The 27,606-nt window shown below is 38.7% G+C and overlaps 1 protein-coding gene across 1 annotated transcript in view; it reads right to left on the reverse strand.

Moving 5' to 3' along the window:
- VPS13B (vacuolar protein sorting 13 homolog B) overlaps positions 1-27,606 on the reverse strand; it is a 714,607-nt gene that overhangs the window by 73,795 nt on the left and 613,206 nt on the right. The window contains exons 40-43 of the mRNA XM_090283521.1: positions 23,260-23,456; positions 18,193-18,374; positions 16,605-16,954; positions 10,907-11,068 (exon numbers count right to left, since the gene is read on the reverse strand). Of these exons, the coding sequence (XP_090139647.1) occupies positions 10,907-11,068; positions 16,605-16,954; positions 18,193-18,374; positions 23,260-23,456 (891 nt within the window). The remainder of the gene's footprint in view (positions 1-10,906; positions 11,069-16,604; positions 16,955-18,192; positions 18,375-23,259; positions 23,457-27,606) is intronic.

Here is a 27,606-nt window from a genome sequence, read left to right on the forward strand (position 1 = left end):
ACCCTCCATATCACCCTGCCCAGGCTCTGTAGCTTCAGCTTCACTGGAGAGGATACTCCAGCGTCATCGCAAGATGTCGATTCAACACGGGAGGAGACAGATACCGTGTCACTCCCGAGTCGGACTGCACAGCCATTCTCGGCGGTGCAGATAGACTCTTAAGAAGCTACACCATCGTCTCTCGAGACGGACGGCTGCCGACGAAATAGAATGTCAAATGTTACACATTGCTAGCAAACATTAAGGCTCAATCAACATTTTAATATATCTATCATATAACCAAGTCATAGAATTTTTTCAAAATAAAAAATATTTGTTTTTCATAAATGATTATAAATAGAAATCCATTTTCCACTATTCAGGCATTAGTCTCTTTACTTTGGCTGGAATTCACATACTTAGAGAAAAATAAATTTAAAAAAAGCCAAGAGTAGGGTAAATAGTAAATACTTTTTATTTATACATTATTTATCTATAAAACAATGGAATGCTTAAAATTTTTGCTAAAAATTTTTTTGCTAAAAATTATCTGAATCTAAAGTAGTTACATGACAAAAAGTTTTTCCAAAAAGATTTAATGAACAAATTCATATATTAAAATATATAATTTTATGCATAATTTTTTTGGATTCTATCAATTATGAAATCAGATATAAATGCACACAGTAAAAAATTATGAAATTATATACAGGTTTATTTTAAAGAAATCATTTCACATTACACATCTATTATTTTCATGTTTCTAAAGGATGTAGCCTTCCCTATATTCAAATGACATGAGATTGAAAAAATATGAACTGTGATACTAATAGCTCCCTTATGTCCAGAATACGTGATAGTCTTTGAGAGTATTCACCCCTGATACTACCACAAAGGGCTGAAAAGTAAAAATTCAGAGAAATTAGATATGTGTGTATGTACAGAAAAGGCTGGTGTATGTGTCTATAAAATATAACACAATTCACATTTTCTTTTTAAATAATAAAATAAATAAAAACTTTAATTGCTTAATTGAGTTGCACTATCAGGCAGGAGATTTTGGTGCTGCACAGATACACTTTTTTGACAGAATGATAGTCAATGGTTGTCATGCTCTTCATTGGATCTAATTCTTCAGTGGAAGAGATAAAAGGATGTTTGATGGAAGTAACAAAGAATAATTTATATGAGCTGAGAAATGGAAGCCAATAAGATAATGAACTAGAGATATTGCTTGGTAGTCATTCAGATTTGGGTATATATTTTGAGCCCAATTGTCAGGTTTTGTTTGAAAATCAATTTTGACTAAATACAAATATAAACAATAGAGACACCCAGCCAAAGTTTAAACAAAAACTTTCTTTTAAATATTTCTCAAATGTAACATTAATCATTCAGCAAAATTTAGTTTAATGTGAAGTAGAAGACATGCCGACATGTGCCCTAAGAAAAGATCAAGTAGTTTCGTGCAATCTTTATTTTTAATCATTGTGGCAATTTAGACCATTTTAATTGTTATCCCTACATATCAATTGGCAAAAAAAAAAAAAAAAAAGAAAAGAAAAAAAAGGAAATCAACAGATGGATATAAAAAAATCCAAAAGTTTTATTTATTTTCATTTAACTGCCTTGCCATACTAAGAAAACATTTTCATAAAGGTTAAATAAGGTATTTCATGGCAACCGCTGCTTCTTAGTGCCTGTACAACAAGAAACATGAGCCAGCCAAAGCTGTGCAAGTTGGTTTTCTTTCCCAGTACGGGAGTGTGGTATCTAAGACCTTGTGCTAACTCATTTTATCCCCAAGTGTAAGTCCAGCAAGTCAAATATGAACTAATGCCTGAAGGGAAGTCCCGGACTCCAAAAGTATGGATTATTTCACATTTATCTTAAAATCTGTTCTCAGAGTTCTTAAAATTCACTAACTTTGGCAAGCCAGGAATTATCATGAGAAATGAAATAATTTCATAACTATGAAGTCATCCAACATTCCATTCATCTGACACTCATTGGGCTTGGCCATGTCTTGGGCATTATTCTGACCTTTAGATAATAAGCTCTTCAATATCCTGTTCAGGATGGAAATAATTAAAATGTGCCACAGTTTAATAGGTATGCCATTGTCTTTAACAGGGTTGTGGTTATAGGTTATGATTAAAGACAATCACATTATGTATGCTGAAATCTTTATAACATTCTTGATCAGTATTTTTCATTACTTAAAAATGGCAAAGTACCATGCTTTAATGGTCCAGCTGCACTCCCTTTCTCCAAACACTCTGTATTAAAATTCACATTTAAAATTAGCTTCATAAAGGACCTTTATGTTTAGACATCAAGAATTCGCATTAGCAGAGCACTGGCTTGTGAAAAGCTTTTCAGTGTCTTGTAAAAAGCTTAAGGAATCTTCAGTACACTTTCCTCCAAAGCTGCGTTTCAATATATAAAATTTATTGTCAGTGGGGGACAGACAGACCTTTAACAGCACAACAGTCACTCTCTCCTCTGGGTGCTTCACAGCTGTGAAATAATCCCCAGTCATTCCTTTCCATGCAAGCTTGTAGAAGACTCTAGAAGTCAGGTCTGGGACTGGATAAAGTGCCCCATCATCATCCTAGTTTTGCCTTTTCTTGTGACAAGAGTTTACAAGTCTTAATGAGGTCATACTGCAAAATGATTTTTACAAAGAAACTCTGAAATATACAGGGAAAATGACCTCAATCCCATACTTCTGTCTCTCATTTAAAAAAAGAAAATGTATTTCCCAACAGATAATGAAGAGATTCCAAATATGGTCTATCCACCAGATACTTAATGACTCAAACTATCCAGGCCCATTTACTCCTACTGGTGACTTCACAAGGCATTAAAAGCTTCCTCAGAGAATGTACGTTTCCTGGACTCGTGTATGAAACTAAAAATATTTTGAGAGCAAGGTGAAAGAACTGAGTCTACAGTTTACTATTTTGCTGTTTCATTATTGCTTAAAACTGAAATAAAAAGGTAGTTGATGGTCAATGGACTACTGTCTTGGGTAGTCAAATGGAGTCAGTATTTACAGAACATTTTGGATTAAAATCCTTGCCAGATGGTCCCCAAAAGTGTTTACCTCACTGTTGATTTTAGCTATATTAATGTCAGCAACAATAAGAAGCTTGTTACTGCCACTGGGGAGCAAAGACATACAACTCTTCTTCCGTAAATGGAACTGCTTGCTGCAGACAGCTGTGCCCTATACAACAATAAGGGTGAGACTGTAGATTTCTGGAAATCTATTTCCATGACAAGAGAAAGAGACAATACATGGCAAATTTAACTTGAAATGATGTTGTCTTAAAAATTACAATATTTGGCAACTGTATGATGCACTTCTAAATTATAATAAAAAAGAATTTTTCGCCCTGACTGGGTAGCTCAGTTAATTAGAGGGTCATCCTGATACACCAAGGTTGCAAGTTTGATCCCCAACCAGGGCACATATAAAAAGCAACCAATAAATGTATAAATCGATGCTTTCCCCCCCTATTTCTCTCCCTAAAAATCAATAAATTAAAAAAAATTTTTTAAAGAATTTTTCACAGTTAAACAAAAGTGGAAAGAATTAAACACGCACATGGACCTGAATGTTGGTCTCATTGGAAATATACTGCTAATCCCATCCTGTAGCACTGTCCTGTATTATCACAGTTTACATTAGGGGCCATTGGGAGGCCAACGGGATAGCGGTCGGGAGGCCACGAGCTACTCTTAGATAAGAGTCCAATGGCACACATTTTGAGATCACAGGACCTCTTTTTGTGTGTCTATATGGTATATAAAAAAACATGCAACATGATGCAAAAAATACTGCTTATAATTTTCATACTGCTAAAATAATTAAGCTTTTTAGTCTTGTGAGAAATGTCAGAAATGTTGAGAAATCTCAACATTTATATATTCAGTGAACATTTATCGAATGCTTAATTATGAGCAAGATACAGGATTAGATATTGTGGAAAATCACTTTTTAAAGCCTCCTATTCTTTTGTCTTCCTTTTATCTTTCAGCAAAACCCACTACAACCTCACCTACATTCAAACTAATCCTCGTTCTCTCTCCTGTCTCAAAGTAAGAGGTTTTTGTGGTAGGTTGCAAATGGCAACAAATTCTGTCAGCAACTCTCATCAAAAAGTAAAATATAGTTCCTTATCCTTTGGATCCAGCTTAACCTTGAGACCTGCTCTGCCGACTGGAATGTGTGATTCTGAGCTCAAGGCTCCAAGGGTTTGCAGTCTCTGCCCTGGTTCTCCTGTCTGGGCTAGCCTGCTGACAAGGTCATGTGCAAGAGAACCAAGAGTACCTGGGCCAACGACCCTGTCAACTACCAAGTATGTAGGTGAAGCTGTATTGAACTACCCACACTGCCCCAGCTGACTGGAGCCTCACAAGTGAGCCCAGCTGAGACCAGCAGAAGAACTTTCTGCGTGCCTTAGATTTCTGACAAACAGGGTCACGAACTAATACTTTTTTTTTTAAGTCACGACATTTTGGGGTTGTTTGTTAAGCAGCAACAGACATGTGGTATATAAACCTCTTCTCCCATCTGGGGTCAATCCTTCTATGTGTGACCTGTTTTCCTTCCTCCGCTTCCCTCCTAACACCTCGTGCCATTAATTATTCTTCCTCTAGTCTATGCATTATCAACCTCTGCCAGTTTAGACAGAAAGAGACGAAGACAGCACAAACTGTAGAGGCTTTTGGGCCTTCAAAATCCTAGGGATAGAAATCAGCCTGAGAAAATAATGACATGTGAACACAGGATACTTTTTATGGAAAAGGATGGATGACTCAAGGCTTGAGCCAAGAGTCGGACGCCACGTGCATGGACAATGACTCCCAAGCATAAGTATGAAAGTTTGCTAACCAAGAAACTTCCAACATGAATTTGATTGAATTTCAGAATCTCCACTTGGACTGTCTCCCATTTTCTCCTTTTATGAATGGGCATGTTTACAGTTGCTACCCTTTGCCAGGACCACCACTGTACCTTGTTCTACAGCAAGAGATAACTTCTCTTAGCACTCTCCCCTAGGCATTCTTTTCTCTATCCACTGCTACAGAGCCACTGAAATAGGCCAGATTTTTTACCTCTAGGCTATACTATTGTTTTTTTGAGCTCACATAGATGTTTCTTTCCCTTCCCCTCTCTCTCAAATCAATAAACATATCCTTGAGTGAGGACTAAAAAAAAAAGAGAGATTAAAAAAAGACACTGGACTGGAGCAAAGCTATAAGTAAAAGAAAAACCAAGAAAAATTATTGAAATAATTCCTATGAGAAGAAATAAAGATACCCATTCTTAATATGCCATTAGACTTGCCACTGACTTTTAAACTGCATATAATTTTTTTCAGGATGATTAATTTAACCTCTGAGTTATTTAAAAAAATTGAGAAGTATATAAAAATGTAATAAAGTGGAGAAATATCACCTTAACCCTCCACTCAGAGGCAACCACTTACCTCCTTCCAGTATTTTTCTAGGCCTTTGTTCTTACACTGTTAAGATCATACTATAAACACAGAACTTTTATTCTGCTTTCTGACTGATATAATATGGTATTGCTTTCCCTTTCTATGTAAAACTTTAAAGGTCCCATAATAGTTAATCTTATAGATATGCCAGATTTTATTTAACTTTTGTTAAAAGTGAACATTTTTGATTTTAATTTTGACACTATAAATTGTGATAAACATTTAAATGCATAAATCTTTGTTTTAATTTGAATTATTTCTTGAGAGTAGGCTATGATCATTTTAATAGCTCTGTTGCTTTTTATCAAATTGCTTTCTAGAAAGGAAGTATTAACCCCATTTCACCTTCAGTGTGTAAGAATGTCTTGTCATTTGCCTTTTCTAATCAAACTTTAATATGCATGCTATGTGCAATGTAACAGAAGAGGCAAACACTTGAAAAAATTTATTGGTTTGAACAGGTTGCCAGCACAGAATATTTCCTTCCCTCCTAAGTCTGCTTTTAAATTTTCTAAATTGTGACTGCGGCAACAAGGAATGTCTTTCTCTAGATCTATGAGTACATATGCTTACATAAGTGAATAGAGAAGAATGGTAACTGAAAAAATTATAATCTAGTTAATGAAACTGATTGCCCGTGTAATTACCATCAGATAGGTCGATAATACTCAAACTAGTTATTTTCCCTTTAGATAAGAGAAAAATGATCAGATCTCACTTTTAAATATTTTTTACATACAAAAAGAGACTGGAGAACTTTTTGTCTATACAGGCCCAGAGTGAGTAGAATAAAAATATTTTACTGTTCTTGGTGAGTACAGAATGATTATATGTGTTAGATATAAACTATTACTGGTCATTTCTTACATTTTGAAACATTTTACCAAGTTTTCAAGTGGCAGGAATACCATTTAGATCAGAGTGAAAAGAATTTAATATCAAACCTTCAGCCTATTGAATCCCGTCAGCTGAGAGGCCTGAGAGCACAGCCCGGAAAACTGCGGTGTGTGGGGTGGAGTCCGGTGCCGCCTATCTGTGTACAGCCTGTGAGCAACGAATGCTTTTCATATTTTTCAGTGGTTGAAAAAAAAAATCAAAAGAATATTTCGTGATGTGTAAAAATTATTGAAGTTCCAATTTTACTGTCTATAAATAAAGTTTTATAGGAACCAACCATGCTCATTTGTTAAGGCCCGGAAAGTTACACAGAAAGCGCTTGCCAGCCTCTGACTTAAAGTAATATGTGATTTATACTTTCTTCACGAAACTCGATTACATTAATGAATGCTTCCCAGATGCTCTGCTGCTCTTCAAAGCTAATTCTTACCTTGTTATATTTTGTATTTTTAATATAGATCTGCCATTTTTCATAACCTTATAAAACTTTCCATTATATCCATTCTGGAGCAATGTTTTATCATTTTCTTCTTTTTTAAAAATTAATTTTTTTCTATCATCATGTATTCCCCCCATACCTCCTTCTACCTCCACCCACTCCCATCCAATATTTATTATTTTCTTTAGCTCTCTCCAGAGCTTGATGATTTACTTAAGTCACTGAGATTTGGAACTCTGCAATTCTAAAAAAAATGCATTGTACATGTCATAGGAGTAAATGCAAATGTAATTCCTTGTATACGAGGTGAAGGTATTCCTATTCCAAGTAGTTTAATTAGCCAACCGTGCCAGACACAAACCCTACTAACCAATGGAAGGGTCACTATATTCAGTTTGGCTAAATTAAACAAAGCTTCCCTTCACTCTGAGCTGCACATACTGCCCATATTCTGGGGAAAGATTCCATAAACTCACACTTCCAGTCCTTAGATTCAACTTTATACAATATGAAGCGCTCCTTTGAAGACCAGTCCCTTGCTGGTTATTGTTCTCATACAACCTGATCTGAAGTCTACTGAACTGGGATATTTACGAGCCCTTTGCGGTGGCATATATGACTGTGCAGCTGAGTATGCTCAATTATTCCCTAGGAAATAGTTTGTTCTTCCTTTGTTTATCTAGGCAAGCAACTGTTGTGTGCTCTCCAGCATTTTAAGTGATTCTGCCTCAGAGCATGTGTTAGAAACTATAAGGAGAGTTTATAACTCTTCATTTCTGAAAGGTTTTTCAGCTCTGGGTTTCTGGAATTGGTTGTGTCCATGTTTCTTCCCATCCTGTTGGGACTTACTGTTGTTAGCAACCTCCTGTGTGGTTCTAAGATATGTTGACCTCTTTGAAACCTTTCCAGGTGTCATTGCCACTTTCTTGATCTCTGCAATCTAAGCTGCATTGTTTAGTGGAGTTAAGTCTTATGAACTTTAGAAATCCTCCCGGAGACTATGAATTGACTAACACCCAAGGTAGCATAAACACACAGACACAAATGTTCCTAAAACCAAGCCTGCTGGGCAATCCAGGATGTGACTTGGAGTCTGGCAAAGGGAACAGTTTGCTCACTTGTGGCTCTATGACTACTTCCAGGTGCAGTGTGAAGCTAAGTGGCTAGTTTTTCTGATCCTCACAAGTAACCTCTCATTACAAGACCGCAGACTTTGTGATTATGGATGTATGGAACTGCAATGAAGACCCCCCTGGGCCCATTAAGACCTTTGGCTTCAGAGGGTCCTAATTTCTTCAGCATATGTAGCTGTAGTAAAGAGATACCATTTTTTGAAAAGCAAATTTGATCTAAGTTTAGCCTAAGATTATAATGAATACAGCTCATCTGAAATTCTGTATCCAGAGGATGCAGTTACAAATTAAAAAGAGAAAAAAGTTTAATAGACACCTGCCCTTTGCCTCCAGTTTGTCATTAGAAGTTCTTACCGCTTTTGGTAATATAGTTAAGGCTTTGTAAGGGTTCATAGTTGGACTAACAATCCTATTAGTCTAGCTTTATTTTTTATTTTTTTCCATGTTTTATTTATTTTTTTGGATTTTCAATTACAGTTGTCCCATTTTCCCCCCATTGCTCCCCCCCACCCAGCCCATCCCTTCTCCCACAATCATATTCCCCCCGCCCGTTGTCCATGTCCATGAGTCATTTATAAACGTTCTTTGACTAAACCCTTCCCTTACGTATCCCCCTTCTCTCCCTCCCCTTATTAGTCTAGCTTTAAATGTGGAGTATTATATTGGTGATTTCAAAGCCCTTCTCTTAAAGCCTCACAGCTTGGCTATACTAAGAGACAAATCATGCTGTCAAAATCGAGGAGAGTTTGACAATATTTTGAAAATAACACTATATTGAGAATCTAAACATATGGGATGCAAACTCTACCATACCTTAGCTTAATATTTCTACTTGTCTCCTTGTTTAAAAAATATGCCTAACAAATAATACAAACCACACAGGGATATTGTGAAAAAAAAAAAAAAAAAAAAAAAAAAAGAGCGATAGATATAAAAAGACCCTGAAAAAGTGAAAGTGTTCACAGGAAAGGTGTGGTGGCGGCCGTGATCGTCCATTCTTCTTCCCTATCCTTCTCTTTCCCACCCGGAAACTGTATGTCCGTCACATGAAGACTACTTCCGTCCACACCCCTGAGCCAGCTTTTTTATGATCAGCCTTCCCATGCTGGTTCCACTGTCCAGGAGACCTGGAGGGTCAGTAAGGGCCATGGTAGACTATACATCTTAAATGACTGTGAGGGCAAGGAAACGTCCCCTGCTTCACTTCCTGACAGCTGAAGTCTGCAGCCTGTGAGTGAGCAGAGGGAGAGGCTATGGGTACAGTCCGTGCACAATAGTCCACACTGAGGGTTCTCAGAGGGTTCTTTCCTGCCATTACTAGATCACTGCTGGAAGGCCATTACCATGGAAACCTTTCAAAAACCTAACAAGTATTATAAGGATTAACCCAGGTTGTCTCTGGGTAGTTGGAATTATAGGTAGTCATTTTTTAATTTGGTCTATATATCTGTATATTCTCACTTTGGCAATTAATAAGAAACAAAATAATAAAAAAACTTAATTTTGAAACAAATAAACAAAAAACCCTGTATGTTACAAGAGGCAAACAACCAAATGACTTAAAAACTCTTGGCTCTGGTTAGGTAGCTCAGTTGGTTAGAGCATTGTCCCAATATGCCAAGGTTGTAGGTTTGATCTCTGGTCAGGGCACATACAAGAAGCAACCAATAAATGCCTAAATAAGCAGAACAACAAACTGATGTCTCTCTCTCTCTCCCCCGCCTTCTCCTCTCTCTTGAAAATCAATAAGTAAAAACAAAAATAAACTTTCAAACGTAGAAGTTTCTCAAGAGGAAAATCTAAAAATAAGCGCATGTCATTCACTCTAAAATTGAGTGCAATATTGTAACATATGAAAAATATTTGTAAGAACTTTTACTAAAAAGGATTTCTGTAGTTTTAATGTCCTGTCAAATTAACTAGAATTAGATAATATTCTTAAGTAAGAATTGTACTGTACCTATTTTTCCAAATTTTATACCAGTACTGTGGCAAAATAATGAAAAAAAAAAAAACAAGCAAGAAATCAGAACCTAGCTACCAGAAAATATAAAAAAAGCAACTGGGAGCCTGAGGGTATAATATATTCTGAAGCTGGTCTATAGAAGCTTTCCCCAGATGGGAAAACTTGTTCTCTAATTTAACGACTTTCTTTTAATCACAAGCAGACAGTAGTTTCCTTGTTACGCAGAGTTTCAGAAATACATTATTCTTGAGAGTACTTGCTAGGATTTCTTTCACTCATTTAAGACCACATCTTTGCATTTAATTCGTCCTCTTATTATCCCTGTGGGGCATATCCCTCTAATTATTCCCATCTAATGTGACAGGAAAAATGGAATTACATTACTTGGAAAACAGACACCCTTTGGTATGTCTTTTCTCAGTGCTCCCTTGGATGTACTTTGTCATTGCGCTCACTTCGTCACACACCATGAGCTGTCACTTGGAGGGCAAGGGCTATCTTTGATTTCCTAGTACCTATCACATACTTGGCAAACACTAAAAATCTGAATAAACAAATGGGTAATAATACCTAACACATACTGTTTACAGTTTATCAAGCACTGCTCTAGTGCCTTATACCTATTTATTTAGTCCTTACAACCCTATGAAATAGGTACTGTTATTATCCCCATTTTACATATGAGAAAGCTGAAGGGTGGACAGTCAGGATCCAAACCTTTAGAGTTCAACCTCATTGACCGCCACCCCAGGCTGCCTCGGCAGCAGCCATGCTAACAGGAGACTGCTCCTCTCCAAGCGGAGCACGGGGCACTGCACTCCTCTCCCTCAACATTCCTGCGTCTCCGTCAGATGTAGCTACACCATGTGGTTCCCTGGGAGACTTAAAAAGGGAAGTAACTGGACACAGGCACACAAACGGAATAAATGAATCCCCAATCTTAACAATTGCTGTGTTTGTAAGGCTGTTTCTCAAATACCTGTGGGGATTTGTGAGAGCGCCAGCTGTACTGGTGACGGTGGAGACTCGCCAGCAGAATATTTTCATCAGTATCCACCTGGCCAAACCGCAGTGTCTCCTGTGTGTCATTACAGATCACGAAATGGCTGAAGACCAACTCCTCTACCTCGGGGCATTTGTTCTGAAAGAAAAAGAATACGAAAGCCAACATGCATCAGATTAATTGCAAGATGTTTGGCAGCTGTCTGCCCAGTGGCGATTGTTACAACACAGAAACGCTAAAAGATCTGTTGTCATTAGCTCTTGTATACAGAGTATTCTATACTTCCAGGGTAAGCACAAAAAAATACCTTAAAGAGATCTTAAATGTTCCAAAAATATGTTTTGATTTATACTTCTGCAAAATAAATCATAGACACAGAAGAGTAAAAGAACAATGAGACCCCTCAAACTTTTAACATTTTAAAATGAACTGACATCCTACAAAGAATGCTGTACTGGGTAGTACATGTTTTTGAGCAGAGTACTGGAGTCTAGAATTACCATGTTCCTGGCCTTCTAAACTCGACAATCAAGGCCAATTACAAAGCCACAGTTTGTACCCTACAGAAAGTAAGGATCTTTTAGGTAATACATCCCCAGATCCCTTAAGGGGGAGGGAGTATGTGTGTGTAAATGTGCTCAGGGAGAGATGCAAATAAAACCATAACTTTCCCTCTATTGTTAAGAGGCTGAACACACAAAACAGATCCACTCCAGAGTCAGGGTAAGCCAAGTTACAGTTTTCAAGAGAAATGATCGTCGTGGTCGTCGTCGTCGTCGTCGTCGTCGGCAGCCGTCCGTCTCGAGAGACGATGGTGTAGCTTCTTAAGTGTCTATCTGCACCGCCGAGAATGGTTGTGCAGTCCGACTCGGGAGTGACACGGTATCTGTCTCCTCCCGTGTTGAATCGACATCTTGCGATGATGCTGGAGTGTCCTCTCCAGTGAAGCTGAAGCTACAAAGCCTGGGCAGGGTGATATGGAGGGTCTGCTGTTGCCCATGCAGCAGACCCCCCCTCTCTTCGCAGCTGAGGGATCCAAGGGAAAGACGGAGTCAATACAGCTTGGCTTCAGGTGCGCCGCAGGAGTTGCCGGTGTTGACTACAACGTCAAACCGCCTTAGGGACTCCGGCTCCGGATTTTCTGTCGGGGTTTACTCCCTTAGCCTTTCCCCTGAAGAGGTATGCCGCAAGGCAGCGGAGGTTTTTTGGAATCAGAGTTTTCCTTCTCTGATGTGCCCTGACTGGAAGATCGAACCAGCGACACTTAGCTCGCAGGCCGACGCTCAATCCAAGAGAAATGATATTAGTTGAAAAACAGGTGTTGGTGTCTGTTTCAGCTAATAGCCTTCAATCAGCTAATGTCTTCCATTAGCCTATTTAGGGCTCAACAAATTAGTAATATTGGTCCAGTGCTGACACCTCCGTTTCAACTTGATGGTGTCTCCACTGGTTGCTGTTGTATCAAAACACCGGCAAAGTGATAGAGAACTTCCGTTCTTACTCTTTTATCACTCTGGTTAGGTTATAGCTTCATAAACAATAAACTTTTGGTAAATTTAAAAAACTAGCTAAATAAGTGATCAACTTTGAGAATGCAAGAAAAAAGTCTAAATTAGCCAATTTTCAGACAATGGGGGGTAATTTGCTTCTCCAGTTAGCCTCTATTTCCTGGCTGCTGATGTAAATAATGTCACAATGCCACACTCTAACATTTCCCATTTTACTGACAAGAGGGAGAGTAAAAGGGGATATATCACCCACGAGCAGTTAAGTGATTATGAGGCCTGAAGCCAAGGAATCTATGGGCAAATGCAGCTGAATCCAGCCTGGACTTAGCACCTTATCCTGGGAGGTAGAATCCATTCCTCGTCATCCAGAAGCCCCCCAAAGTGGGTGGGCAGTGCTCTATGGCTGTGGCGGGTGTAGAGGCCCTGAAATATCTTTGTTACAGATGTCTCTGAGGACCTCTAAGCCCCTTGCTCTATAATCCATCTATTCCCACCAAACCTCTCTTCTCTCAGAGCAGAACCCTGCTGGATGCCACACTAATCATGAAGAGTCTCTGGCTAAGTAAGATTAGACTAATTATAACTAACAATTATCTGTTGTCTACCATGATACTCCCTACTGTGGCTTTTAATCATGAGCTGTGACTTCAAAACTTTACCGCCAGCAGGTTTTAGCTGTCCCGGCCCCTGCCACACCCTGAGCTGCTTGCTCTCCATTTGCTCACCGCACCCCAGCTCCGCCAGCCCTTCCAGCCCCTCCCTGTCAGTTCGTCCAACACAGCCACCTCCTCCTGGCCTCAGTGCCTTTCCTCTGCTTACGTATCTCTTCATCCTCACTTGACAAACTTTCCACTCAGCCTCCAGGTTCCTGTTTCCAGGCTACCTCCTCGGAGCAGCCTTCTAAGATCCTCTCCAGACCAGGTTAGGTCCCCTTATTTTATGCTCAGGTAATACTCTATCGTTCACCTTTGCAGAATTTATCCCTACTTGACTAAATAATTATGTGTTTGGGCTGCATACTGTCTCCCCTCATGGACTCCACACTGCGTAAGGGCAGGCACCAGGTCTGTATTATTTATAAACTTACCTCCAATATGCAGCATAATGCCTGACACATAAATACTCAATGAAAACTTATGAAACAAATACATTATGTTCAATTTTTAAAATTATAAATGTAATAAATGTTCCCATTAGAAAAATTAGAAAATACAGAAAGTATGCTTTTATTTTGAAAGTCTCTAATTTTACACTCAGAGCTAACTGCTGTTAACATTCTGGTGAATTTTTTCCCCACAATTTTTCTCCTCTGAGGGTCCTGCCTGTTCCTGTTCTAATCTATCCTATGCAATCCCACCTTACATATCTTATATAAAGGTTTGTAATCAAATTGGAGTCATAGTGTGTAATTAGTTTTGATGTGTTTTCCATTTAGCATTATATAATCAACACAAACTGCTCTCCTTGTAAACATTTTTCTCTCCTTTAGCTCCAAGAGTACAAACATGAAGAAAGGGATATGATTTCAAACTCCCACTTAGACAGACCCCCGAGACTGAAACTCAGTCTTCATAATGAACTGGGATCACTGTGCTGGTAATAGGGAGGTTAACTTACCAGATGGGGCCTGTGTAGAAAAATAACCCTATTTCTTTCCTCATCTCTAAAAACTGACCTTTAATAAATAATGAGGGTTTTAGGAAAAAATGTAAATGAAAGAACACAAAGGGGCTGTTTACATTTTTTCTAAAGAATACTCCAAGTCCTTAGGGAACTGTTTCTCTACTGCTCCTTCATCTGTGGAGTTCATTATAACTGTAACAAGTTTAAGCATTTCTTGGCCTGTTAAATTCTGGTATAAAAAGATCGTACACATTTTATATGACATCATATAGGCTAAACCCCAGAATGTTCACTCAGATGTGTAATTAAAAGATGTCTTACTTACATTTAAGATTTGTGCTGGAATGTTGTATAGGCATTTGCAAGTTAAAGAAGTATTGTTTTGGCCTAAGATAAGGCACACGAGAATAATCTTGATTTTAAAATAAAAATCCCCTTGAAATGCTATTTTGTCCAAATGTGGGAATGTGACGTTAAAAAGAAAGAGCAAATTTCAAGTGGCATTTTGGGTCCTTAAACTGGTTTCACAAAACATTAATCATTTACAAAAATAAAAAAAAATCTGCAGACAGAGAAATCAGACACTAATGAAGACTTCTGTTAATCTTGAACTTGTGACCTAAAGGTGAAAGGCCAAATTGTTTCATGCTTCATCTGTCTGGTCCATCTATACTGGATACAAATGATTTGTTTCAGATATGAATCTGATAAAAAGGATGTGGAGAACTCAAATAACTTCTCCTGCTTATTAAATTCATATTTCTCATGGGCAACAATTATACTGTATAGATCATTATAGACACAATAAAATCAAAGTTGGGAAACTAAGCTTCCCCTCTAAAGGGGATAAACCACATTCAGAATACTTTAGAAACAATGAACTTAATAACCCTTTATAAGCCCATTTCAATGTCAAATGTCCTATAATTTCAAAGTTGTGCATTTTTGTATTTACTTTAAAATACACAGGGTTAGATGCCTACCACATTAAAACTTGGTGGCAAGTACTCTTGACATGGGAGGAAACAAGAAAATTACAGCAACAATTACAGAAGTATATCCTCTTGTGGCTCATGTTAACATTGCAAAATCCCTGTATAAATCAGAACCAACTATTCATAGAATGTACCTGTCAGCAATATGCTATGTGACATATGGCTCTACTTAATCAAATATACAATTCCATTTAAAAAAAAAACAACTCAGAATATTCCTTCAAGGCACGGTGTTAGCCAGTCATTCACACTCTGATGTGGTTTAAAACGTTTAAATATTTATGCACTGTATTTTATTTATATGTATAGCTGTGTCTAAGAGAATATTTTTACCCTGGGAGGAAACTGGTATTTCTGAGGGCCATTTTGCAGTAGTTGCTACACATGAGTCCTCGTATAATGGCCCTGATACCATGACAAGAATATCCTGGGTTTAAATCCTCCATCAATGACTCTTTTATATTTTCTAGGTTTGTTTTTTATTAAATGCATTGTTCAAAATATGACAAAAAACAGAAATTGGAGCCATGAAGGTTTTTTTCGCATCACTATTTGAACCAGCTGCAAAGATTTAGATCACACTAGCTCTTATTTTACGCATGTCCTTTGCAACAAGAAAACCATGGAATGCCCTTAAAAAGGAATTTTAAAATATAAAACAGATGTGTTATCTTCTTTCCCTTTGCTGTTGGAGTGCCATGTTGGGTAATTAATTCCTTAGTCTTGTATAGGTCTTCATGCATATAAAGAAAAGTTTATTCCCATAAAAATTCTTACATTAGAGAACTCAAGTCCCTCCCCCCGTCTCCTGCTCCTGTTCCCACATGAGGTCAGCATGGGATGAGGGATCATTTCTCTTGGGGAGCCAGCTCCGCACAAATGCATGTAATATACACAACATGCTCGGCTTAAATAGCAACGCAAACTTTACGGAAATACAATGTTATACTGAATATCAGTAAGAGAAGCCTAAATGATTTGTTCTTAAGTCACTGAGCAGGTTATTATTCAAACATTCTGTGAAATTAAGAGCCATTAGGAAGTGCTTTTTAGTAATTCAAAATGGCAGAATGATAGCAGGGGAAACACTAAGGCCATCTGTGCTCACATATTTCCCTTACTGCTTTTTCTCTTTGAAAAGATGGAATGCTTACTATCAAAAGAAAGGCTCACACAGGTTCTTCACGTCTGCACTGGATGCAGAGACAATTTGATACATAGCTAAGTTGAAGCTCTGGCAAACTAAAACCATAAAACTTGGAAACACTTTCTGGGACTATGCTACTTTCCACACAGATGTGGTACATAAGTCACAAAAATGTGGGCATTATCTCCTGTGCATTTGTAAAGAACCCATATTCTCCAAAGTTTTAAAAATAACATGCATCACTTTGCCAAAACAGAGAAAGGCCCCAAATATTAAGGTGCCCATCAAATTCTTCATTCTCTCACATTTGGGTTCGTGCTTATTATTAGAGGTGATAACATACAGTGTCTAGTAAAAGTTCCCAGGTAGACAGACTAGAAACTGTTCTAGGATGTGCATACCTGTTGCCAAGCTTGCACTGCGGTGTTTAGAGAATGAATTGCGTGCTGCCCGAAGTTTACGAATACAGAATCGAGCATGATGGTGCAGTCCAGCAGCTTTCCTCCTGCATCACTGGAAATCGCAATCTGTCCGAAGATGCTGAAGGGCTTCACCAGACTTTGCATTGTAACATTTCTGCACTCAAGAAGTTTACAGTCGGCTTGGGCCGAGAACTGGAACTCCCGACAGACAGAACTATTGTTCCACTGTCGAAGATACACATGTGGTTCTCTGAAGGAAATAATCATGTATTCCAGTTCAGATGGCACATTTTTATCAGAAACAAAAGGCTGTAGGTTTGGTGGTGGAGCTGTTGGGAAAACAAAGAAGAGAAAGAGCAATGGAGAGGAGCTAGTGCTTTATAGAAATAAAGAGATGACACTTAAATAACTTATTTTTTGGTGGCTGAATTCTATATCTGATGTTTACTAAATTTAAACATTCTTCTGAAAATATTATAATATTTGAATTATTATTTGATATTAGCAAGCAAAACTGCTTTGTTCAATCAGCAGGTCTCTTAAATACATATTGTCCAAAGGCTACATTCAGTTTTGCAAATATTTGCTCACAGCAACAATAAATAACATGAATAGGGGGTAAATATCTAAGGAGAATTTTTTAGAAGTGCTCTGTATCTACCAACCAAACCTCAAAAACAAAATCATGACTCAAAGAGTTAGAAAAATCAGGTTAAACTCCATTTTTGCTGAAAAGGCAAGATGTTTAACAGCAGCTGTGTTTAGTTTTAATCTGATTTTTTCATTTTTTTCATTATGCATAGGTCAAAAACCTAATACTTGAATCAAAATGTATTGACAAGGAAAGGTCTGATAAAGACTTTTAGAAATAATTATTCATGTAACATTAACAAATCTATAAAAGGCCACTTTTGGGGTGTGGGGGAATGTAATCTCTAACCATACAAACTTGTAAAAATTATTAGAGAATTTGCCCATCTTTTGTAGAAGGTATTCATGCTTTTAAAATCAGGTGATATCAAGAATTTTTAGAATCTATTTGCCATTAATGTAATGGCCCAGGCTATAGAACAAAACAGATGTATTTCTTTCAAAAAGATCATAATTGGAATAACAGTAAAACTTGCAATTTTTTAACTTCCTTGAAAATTCCTATTGGAAGCATGCAAAATCATGTCAATTCAATATAATTAGTAATCTATACAATAGGTCCATAAGATGGTTCAAAAATAAGGTGCACACCTGTTATATGAAACCAACTTCAGAACAACTCTTCCAGTGCTCACAGTTAGGGGAAATGAATGTTGTTTCTAAAAATTTCCACCAATGTGTGGGTGGTGGTCAGTAGAAAAGAAGCTATTGGTGGTGGTGGGGGGGAGGTGATCAGCAGTCACAGAACTTTGCAACGTCACTACCACTGCAGTACACAGAATGGAAACCCCTCCAACCCTTTCTACTTCCTGAATATAAATGATCTGGATACAAATAGATGAGCTGTGTCTTGAGAGCACACAAAACAAAACAGTAAGTTAAGTGGATGTAATCCTGATGTTAAAGTAAAGAGTACCTGTGCCTAGCTGATCAAAATGATGACAAAGATGGAACTCCAGGTGAGCAAACTGGAAGGAAATGCAAAGAGATGGGACAAACCATGGGGTAAAACAGGAGTCCACTCTGGTACATGCAGCCAGCGCGGTGGGAGTCACAAGCTGGTCACAAGTGCTTTGAGAGCCAGATTCACTTGCAGAGCTGTGGGAAATAAGAAATAAAAGAAGTTCAATAACCTAAATTTCCCAGTGTCACATAAGTGAAATGTTTTTCTATAAGGGTTTTTAAAGCTAGCACCCATAATCCTATAGTTAATATGCTATCAAATCTTTTGTATTTACTCACATAAACTAGTTGTTTTTAAACATTAAGTTCATGCTGATTATTCCCTGAGTTATTAGCCAAAAAATTTCAAAGCATTCCTCAAACCCCAGGACGTGTTGACCTACCTGCGACCCAATTTTGTTCCATCCGCATCTCACATAACTTAGGGACAGTTTGTTCTCACATTAGTTTAAGACCAACATGATTCAGAGTACGACTCTGCTGTTCAGAAAACCCAGTACTCTCAGTGTCACTGTAAATGCTGCACTTCTCCACATCGTCCATATCCACATTCCCATATGAATTAGTCAATACTCTTTACTGGGTAGCCACTGAACACTGTACTAAGTGCCATAAAAATTATGACTATGTCCAGAAGAACTAAGGTCCACAGACAGTTACACTGCATGGGTCCTCTCTTCACTTGCCCATCCTCTTAACACCATCTTATACAAGTAAAATCTGATTAAAAGGAATAGTGAGGGCACCTGTAGGAGGGGAGATATTTGCACGTGGTGGCTGCTGGTGTGCACAGAAAACACGCTGCCTGGTTGCCTCGCCCTAGTGCTAGCAGAAGCAGGAGAGCTAGGCATTGGGCGAGGGGGTGGGCAAGGTGCACCCTGGTCCTGATGGATACTGAAGTGATGCTGTCCCGTCCCCCTTCACTGTCTTCCACCCCCTTCTTTCCAAATCTAAAATTTGCTCTGCAGTTATGGTAGCCAGGCTCCCAAATCCACAAGGAACCTAGAGAAGCAATACTGATTTACAGTATCCTAGGGAGAACTATGACAGAAAAAAACTAAAGAAATAAATCTTTGGTTTTCAAAGAACTCACAGTCTAACTGGTGATATAAAATATATAGACATGTAGAAACATTACAAAACAGAACAACCACCCAGGAATAGGAAAGTCAGAAGTGCTGCCAGAGTGGAAACATAAGAGGAACTCAGAATGGCATGGGGTGAGTCATGTGGGATTCTCAGAGTGTGAATCTTCAGCTGTGTTCTATGAAAAAGCTGGTGAAAATGAAAGCGAGGAGTTCTTTGCGGGCCAGCGCAGCCCGCGTCCCGGGGTGCTGGCTCTGCCGGCGCCGAGAAGTGGGCCAGCTCTGACAAGACATAGGGCTGCGGCGTGCCTGCTGGGACCTGGTCAGTCATGCCATCTGCACTCTGAAAGATGATCTCTTGGCAAGGCTGGAAGGGCACGAGGATTTGTTTTTAACTTATAAGAATCTGTACCATTTTCCATTGGAGCTCCTGAAAGATGAGAAACTACAGTACTTGGAGAGATGCTATATGCAAAGGAACTGCCTTACAACCTTGCTTAGAAGCCACCAAGCCTGGTGGAACTGTGCATTCATTCAAATAAAAAGCTGTGGTTCCGGAAGCCATTGGGTCCCTTGTAAAAGTGCAGCGTTTGGATCTTGGTGGCAATGCCTTAGGAAGCGTTTGCCCAGAAATTGGTCATCTGAGTGCTTTATGTCATCTTCCATTAGCTAATAACCAACTGTAATTCCTTCCTCCAGAGGTTGGCGATGGAAGGAGCTGCAGACACCAGATGTTTCTCCCGTGGTTTGCTAACTTTACATGAGAGGCTTCACCTGCGCCTTTCTCCGCAGAACCTCACGATGGGCCGAAGCAGTCTGTGGTCTGTGCTGTACCAGCCTCAAGGAGTGCGCCATGGCTGGAAAAAGTGCGCCCTGCACTTTTGCTGCCTGTTGTAGGTTATCGCGAGAACTACGGGGGGGTGGGGGGGTGGGTGGTGGGTGTGGTGGGTGTGTGTGTGTGTGTGTGTAACGATGTTCACTGGAAGGGCTTGCCATCCTATCTGTACAATTAAGTCCTCGGGGGAGGGCAGTGGCTGTGGTGGTCTCATCCATAGTGACTTCTTTTAAGGGATCTTAAGGGACTGAGCAAAATCTTTTTTTTTTTTTTTTTGCACATCCACAGATTAAAGTACTCCAAAAACCTCATCCATTTCACTTTTCATTGCCTGAAGAAATAGTCGCACACCTGAAGCCACTTCTGTTTCCAGAATGCCTCCTTCCACGGACCAGCATTTCAGGGGGTGGAGCTGAAAAGTCCTAGGAAACAACGTGCTCCCGTGCTTTAATGGTGTGGGCAAGTGGCCGCGCAACGAGCACGACGACCCGCCCCAGGCGCGGCGTAGGTGGGCAGAGCTCAGCATCATCACCACGTAACTTGTGAAAGGCTGACTGCACAGTTATGACTGTGCGACCTGATGCTGCCTGTGACTGTGTGCATTTGGATATCACATACTTCTGGAGTTAGCCATGTGAGGTGAGGATAAGAGCGGGAAAACAAAGCTGAAAGTTGTTCTGGTCCACCAGAAGACGTCTGATTGACACCAAACCCAGGGAACCCGAAGTGCGGCTCAAAGCCTGGGAGTTGGGCCCACCACTCCATTTCCCCTGTTTCCCTCCTGGGGCGAGTCAGTGGGTAAGAAACTGTCAATTCCAAATACAGTGTGGGCTTGTGGCTATGCTCAGTTTGTCCTCTAGATCCATTTTCTACCCCTTTGCATCACTTCCTTTGCTCCTGGGCTGTTTCACAAGCTGCTTTGTCCTCTGGCTTGTCCCTTGGTTCAGCCAGTAGAAGATGCCCACAGAGAGTAAAAAGCAGGAGAGGAGGGTGAGGGATGTATTCCCCTGACCCCTTCTTTGCTATATTTATATACATTGATGTGCCCCTGCATCCAAAGAAGCTGCAACCACCTGTTCAGAGTTAGTGGTGGTAACTCTGGCTCCTTCTATCACCTGGCTCCTTCAGGCCTAAAGTTCCCCAGGATTCCTAGCTCCATCCCTTAAACCTGCCCACACTTTTGTAAATAGTCTTTTCATTAAACTCTCCTCAGTTACCCTGTTTGAGTGTGCCTTCTGTTTCTTGTCAGGGCCTAGCTGATAAAGGGGGTTTATTTAGGCTGTTTAATAGGTGTGGGCAAATACATATATGATGAGATTAAAAATACACAGCGAAGATGGATATCTGGTAAGGGCTTAAAGGTTGTCACTCTTGCTTCTAGTCCAGTGCACAAGCCAAAAGAAGCAGCCTCTTAAAGGTCAGTCCTATTGTGGAAACTAAGCTTGAAGTTACTCCAAATGTTAACTTAAAAAAGAACCCCATAATCATTACGCATCATTCATTTTCATATGGTTAAGCAAACCATTAGTTAAAGATAGTGGCATGTAATTATTACAAATACAATAATTGAATTAAAGCTAATATACCTGTATGAGAGACACAGAGCAGGGCTTTAAGGGTCTCCAGTTCTTTGTTGGAGACTCCCTGCCACCCCCTGAAACTAGTCAGCTCCTATTCATTCCTTAAGGCCTCAGCTTAGAAATCAGTTTCTCAAAGCTGAAAAGCTAGTTGGCAATGGAGCCAGGACTGAAGCCCAGCTCTCTACTTGAAATTCTCTGTTAAGCTTCTGTTTACACCCACAGAGTGATGCCATTACTGCTGAGCTGCCTGCACTACTGCAACGTCATGACAATTGTGGACTAAAGGCTTAAAAAAAAAAGCTTCATGGGAGTTATTTTTATGAACTCTCTCTCAGTAATGTACAGTGTGATTCATATCCTTCTCAAGCCACTGAAAATATTACCTATATGACCCCTCTAATCATAAAAGTGTCAAGCTTTTGTCTAGTTCCAGATTTCTTGTGACAGAATATACTGTAGCAGCTTCTTTCAGAATAAAATGTTGGCATTTACCAAAGCATTGAGGTTTTCTTTCTAGAAACTGGATGAAATTTATTGTCCATTCAGAAAAATGTCTTAATAGTGTTTTACGTTAACTTTTAAACAAACTCTTCAAATTTAATTTCATTAATATCAATTTCTACCTGAAAAAGTTAATCTCAAACAATTTAAAGCAAAATCTATTTGAAATATTAGGTAAATTGAAAAATCCCCGGTGAGGACAAAAGGTCTCACTACCCTTAGTTCTATTTTCTGAGGTTTCCTGGCCCTAACTAGGTAGCCTATACTTAGGTGGCTAAAGTCATTTTTTCTTCACTTTCAGATAGTGGATATGCCAATATTAAGCAGGCAAACAACTGGGAATGGGGACAATCTGGCCCCTTTTGCCACTAACCAGATATCCTGTAGGAGGTGTGGAACAGGAAGTTCTGGGGTCGTGATTCAAATACCTGAAGTCTATAGCTCTAGAGAGTGATTATGGTCAAGTAGACTTTAGAGCTGAATAAAAGTTTAGCTGTTGACCTTTTGGGTATGTTATTTTCGATAGCTGAGTTTTTCTAATGTCTGGAGGTTTGTCTTTTAAAGTTATTTTTAAAACCACTGAAGAAGGAACTATTTCCAAAATTTATCTTTTTAGGAGACAATTCAATATATTTAGCCATTGTTTTAAATGCCCTAAGATTCTCATTACACATATTGATTATTGTACCACTAAGAGTCTATTGAGGTGTGTATACTTTTTTTCCTACATTTTTTGGTTCCAGATGGTTATCTTTTTCTTTTTTGAGTTTGTTTTTTGCATTTTTTCTTTTTATATTTAAGGAAGAGGTTCTTAGTGAGGCCATTTTATGAGTAAAACACAGGATTTTTAATACACAGACTTTACAACATCAGCTTCTAACTTGCTTCCTGGTTCTTATCAGAAGTTGAGACAGAGGCAGCTGCTAGCCAGCTAAGAAACAGCTGAGGGGTCACTAGATAAGATGACCTGAAGATTTCTTTCTAGCACAATGTTGCTGTTCTGTTTTTCACAGAGTTACCTTTGGTCATCAGCTCCGTTTTGACTGCTGTTCAAGACAATTCTCCAAAGATCCGAGGATACCAGTTTCTTCTGGTCATTCACAAGATTGATATCTGGCAACTGCAGTTCACAAACTTTGCTTTCAGACAGACTAAATTCTTGAAATGCAACAAAAACCTTCTGGAGTTCATCCCAGTATTCCAAACTACAAGGAATCTATAATAAAAATAAAAAAAAAGATTTTAGAGGGAGCAAACAGAAACTAGCTTCTATATTTGTTAAAATGCAAATTAAGCCTTCATAAAAGTTATATTAATAACTTTAAAAAAGAAATAAGGTTGTGAAAGACAATAGTTTATAATTTCTCTAGAATGGATACTTATAGTCATGTTGTTTACTTATTTTATTTTAAAAGACCCAGTCAAGAATAATATATGAAAACAACCAAGAAAGTTTTTACCTAAGAGAGAAACAATGGGGGAACAAATCCAACCAAGTGTTAAATTTATTATAAAGCTTTAGTAATTAAAGTTAAAGTTGTAGTAACAGCCAAAGAGATTAAAAGAACAGAAAATAGTATCTGATAAAAGTACAGATAAATTTTAGTATGTAATAAAGATGCCATCCCAAACAAGCAGGAAAAAGATGGGAAGTGAGGTTGCAAGAACTGGCTAGCCATTTAGTAAAACCAAAGTGGGTCCTGCATGAACAAACTGAACGAATAAGCAAAATAAGGACAGACTCATAGATAAGAGAGCATGATGACAGCTAGGGAAGGTGGGGGGAGTTAGGGGGCGGAGGGATGGAGCAAAAAGGACTCATGGACAACAATGTGGTGTTTGCAGGGGAGGGGTCGGTTAAGGGGGTTAAATGATAATGGAAACAAATACAATAAAAAAATAAAAAAGAAAGTAAATTCCAAAAGGATCAAAATGTTGACAGCTGAAAAAGATTAAGAGAAAAAAATATCAGTTGATATTTTTATCATAATATAATAGGACATTCTTTTTCATGTATGGCATGAAACTCATGAATGTAAAAAAAAGAAACTATAATTGATAAAATCAAATTAAAAACAACGTAGAGTAAGACACAATAGTCAATGATATATGTAGGAATAACTGTGATAGCAGAGAGACTTATAAATCAATAAGAAACTAATTAAGTAAGCGTATGGAAAACTAAGCAAAGACAGTTGTTGAAGAGGTGATTAGCCGTGGCATCCCTGCATAGTCTTACTAGGTATGCGAAGGATGCCAGGCCCTGAAAGCTGTGTTTGCGGAGAGCAACCTGGAGGGACGGAGAAGTATCTCTCTAGGACAGAGCAGGTGTGCTCTGAAAGATGTGGATTTGACAAGCTCCATGTTCCTCACTGTGTCACATATCTACTCCATGCATAATATCCCCCTTTGGACTTGGGGACAAGAGAAACCAATGCAAACATAATGCTCATGCTGCCCACGAGCAATAATGTTTTCTGTTTCTGACCCATGAGTCTTATGTCTTCTGCCAGCATCTATGAAACACTAACTGGCAAATTTATTAGCCTGAACAGGTAAAATCCCAGATACTGACAGCAATGAGTTCACACACATACTATATATATATATCGTCGTCGTCGGCAGCCGTCCGTCTCGAGAGACGATGGTGTAGCTTCTTAAGAGTCTATCTGCACCGCCGAGAATGGCTGTGCAGTCCAACTCGGGAGTGACACGGTATCTGTCTCCTCCCGTGTTGAATCGACATCTTGTGATGACGCTGGAGTGTCCTCTCCAGTGAAGCTGAAGCTACAGAGCCTGGGCAGGGTGATATGGAGGGTCTGCTGTTGCCCATGCAGCAGACCCCCCCTCTCTTTGCAGCTGAAGGGTCCAAGGGAAAGACGGAGTCAATACAGCTTGGCTTCAGGTGCGCCGCAGGAGTTGCCGGTGTTGACTACAACGTCAAACCGCCTTAGGGACTCCGGCTCCGGATTTTCTGTCGGGGTTTACTCCCTTAGCCTTTCCCCTGAAGAGGTATGCCGCAAGGCAGCGGAGGTTTTTTGGAGTCAGAGTTTTCCTTCTCTGAATATATATATATATATATATATATATATATATATATATATAACCAGCCATGAAAACATACTCAACTTTACTAATACTTGAAGAAATTCAAAATAAAGCAATAACATAATATTTTTATTCATCAATTTGGCTTTTTTAAAAGATTGACAGTTCCCATTTCTGCAGAGGTGTGAGAAAAAAGCATTTCTACAGAATATTTTTGGAGGGTAATTTGACACTATCTAATACTTGGAAATATACATCTAAGAATTTGTTTTGCAGGGGTTTCAACGTAAGTATGTGTGTGTTGTATTTAACAGTATTGTGTGTATTAGTACTGGAAACAACTCAAATATCCATCAATAGAGGATTAACTATAACATGTAGATCTGTTAAATATGTATTATAATAGTTTTAAGTTGCTCTACCTAAATGGAATCAATGGATTACAACCACTAAAATGAATAAATATATATACTAACACAAAAGACATACAACATGTATTATTACATTGTAAGTTAAATTTTAAAATAGAACATGTAGGTTGATCCCATTTGTCTTAAAAAAAAAGGACTGGGCTCATATGTGTCTCTTGTCTTGAAGTACTCCCTAATTCCCATCCTCAGAACTGATCACTGCTTCTCTTATGCCACTTCTGCTCAATCATAGAACTCATTACACTTCACAACTCTTTATTTACATGTTTGTTTAGTTAACTCAGATATCCTTGAGGCAAAAATGGAATATTATTTTTATTTTTTCATTTTTATTGAATTTATTGGGGTGATGCTGGTTAACAAAATTATATAGGTTTCAGGTGCATAATTCTGCATCTTCTGTATACTGTACTGTGTGTTCACCACCCAAAGGAAAGTCTCCGTCCATAACTGTTTATGCTCCCATACTCTCCTTCACCTCCCCGCAACCACTGCCCCATGGCAATCACCGCACTCGTGTCTGTGTCCACGAGTTCCTTCTCTCTCTTTTCTTTTTCTGCTCAATCCTTCCATTCCCAAACCCCAAACCCCTCTTCCCAAACAGCTGTCAGCCTGCTCTCTATTTATGAGTCTATCTCAGTTTTGCTTGGTTAGTTCATGTTGATCATTAGATTCCACATAGGAGTGATATCATATGGTATTTGTCCTTTTCTGACTGGCTTATTTCACTAAGCATAATATTCTCCAGGTCCATCCATGCTGTTGCAAAGGGTGAAATTTCCTTCTTTTTCCTTTTTTATAGCTGAGTAGTATTCCATTGTGTAAATGTACCACATCTGTTTTATCCACTCATCTACTGATGGACAGTTGGGCTGCTTCCATCTTGGCGACTGTAAATAATGCTACAATGAACATGGGGTGCATATATTCTTTCAAACTAGTGTTTTGAATTTCTTAGGATATATTCCTAGAAGAGGATACACTATTTAAAAAATTACTCTTAGCATCTTAACAGTTTGGGGGACATAATAAGATCTTAATAAAAGCCTCACAAAGCAACAGACTTCTCCTTAACCTTTCTTTCCTTAAACAGGAACTTAAGCACCCATGTATGAAGAAGTGCTAGATGGGAGGAAGGAGCACATGTGGATAAGCATAAGAGGCTGACACTGTGATGAAACAGGCATGTGTGCTGGTCCGTGATAGCGACAATCAACAGATCCATAGTATTCTACTTAGAGCGACCATTTCTTGAAATCCTTTTCTAAATGCTTTCCATGGCATCCTTTTTCTAACTCTCCCTTCTGGGTCTTTGTTCCTACATACTCTTTCAGCCTGAAATGCTTGTAACACTCTCTAGTTTCTTGTTGTCTCGTGTTTAATTCCTTCCCATCTATCAAGGTTCAAAGGAAGTAACACCTTCTAAATTATCACCCTTTTCTGAACTCCAATAGTTTTTTAAAATGGGAATCTGCTTCACAACTCTTATCACTGTATACCTCATGTTACAGTTATTTCTATATATAACATCTTCCTTGGTAGACACATTCCTTGAGGGAATGATTTCTGTTTGGCTAAGCTTTGGATTTTCACAGCACCTGGCAAAGTGTATACAGTGAATGTTCTAAGTTGCTAAATAAATGAATAAATAATTCATGAATGAATAAATGAGTGAATCACATACTGGGTGATTCAGCCCATCTCTGACAGATGAAAAATTCTCCACAAGAAGTACAGAAGATAAAAGCATGAACTTTGGAGTCAGACCTAATGGGATTCAAATCCTAGCTCTATTAACTATGCATTTGTGGGCAAATTAATATTTTAACATTAGTTCCTATACATCTAAAAAGGGTGAAATAACAAAACTACTCTTACAAATCACTG

The sequence above is a fragment of the Furipterus horrens genome, unplaced genomic scaffold (assembly GCF_987537825.1).
Source record: "Furipterus horrens unplaced genomic scaffold, mFurHor1.1.pri manual_scaffold_7, whole genome shotgun sequence".
Taxonomy (NCBI): domain Eukaryota; kingdom Metazoa; phylum Chordata; class Mammalia; order Chiroptera; family Furipteridae; genus Furipterus; species Furipterus horrens.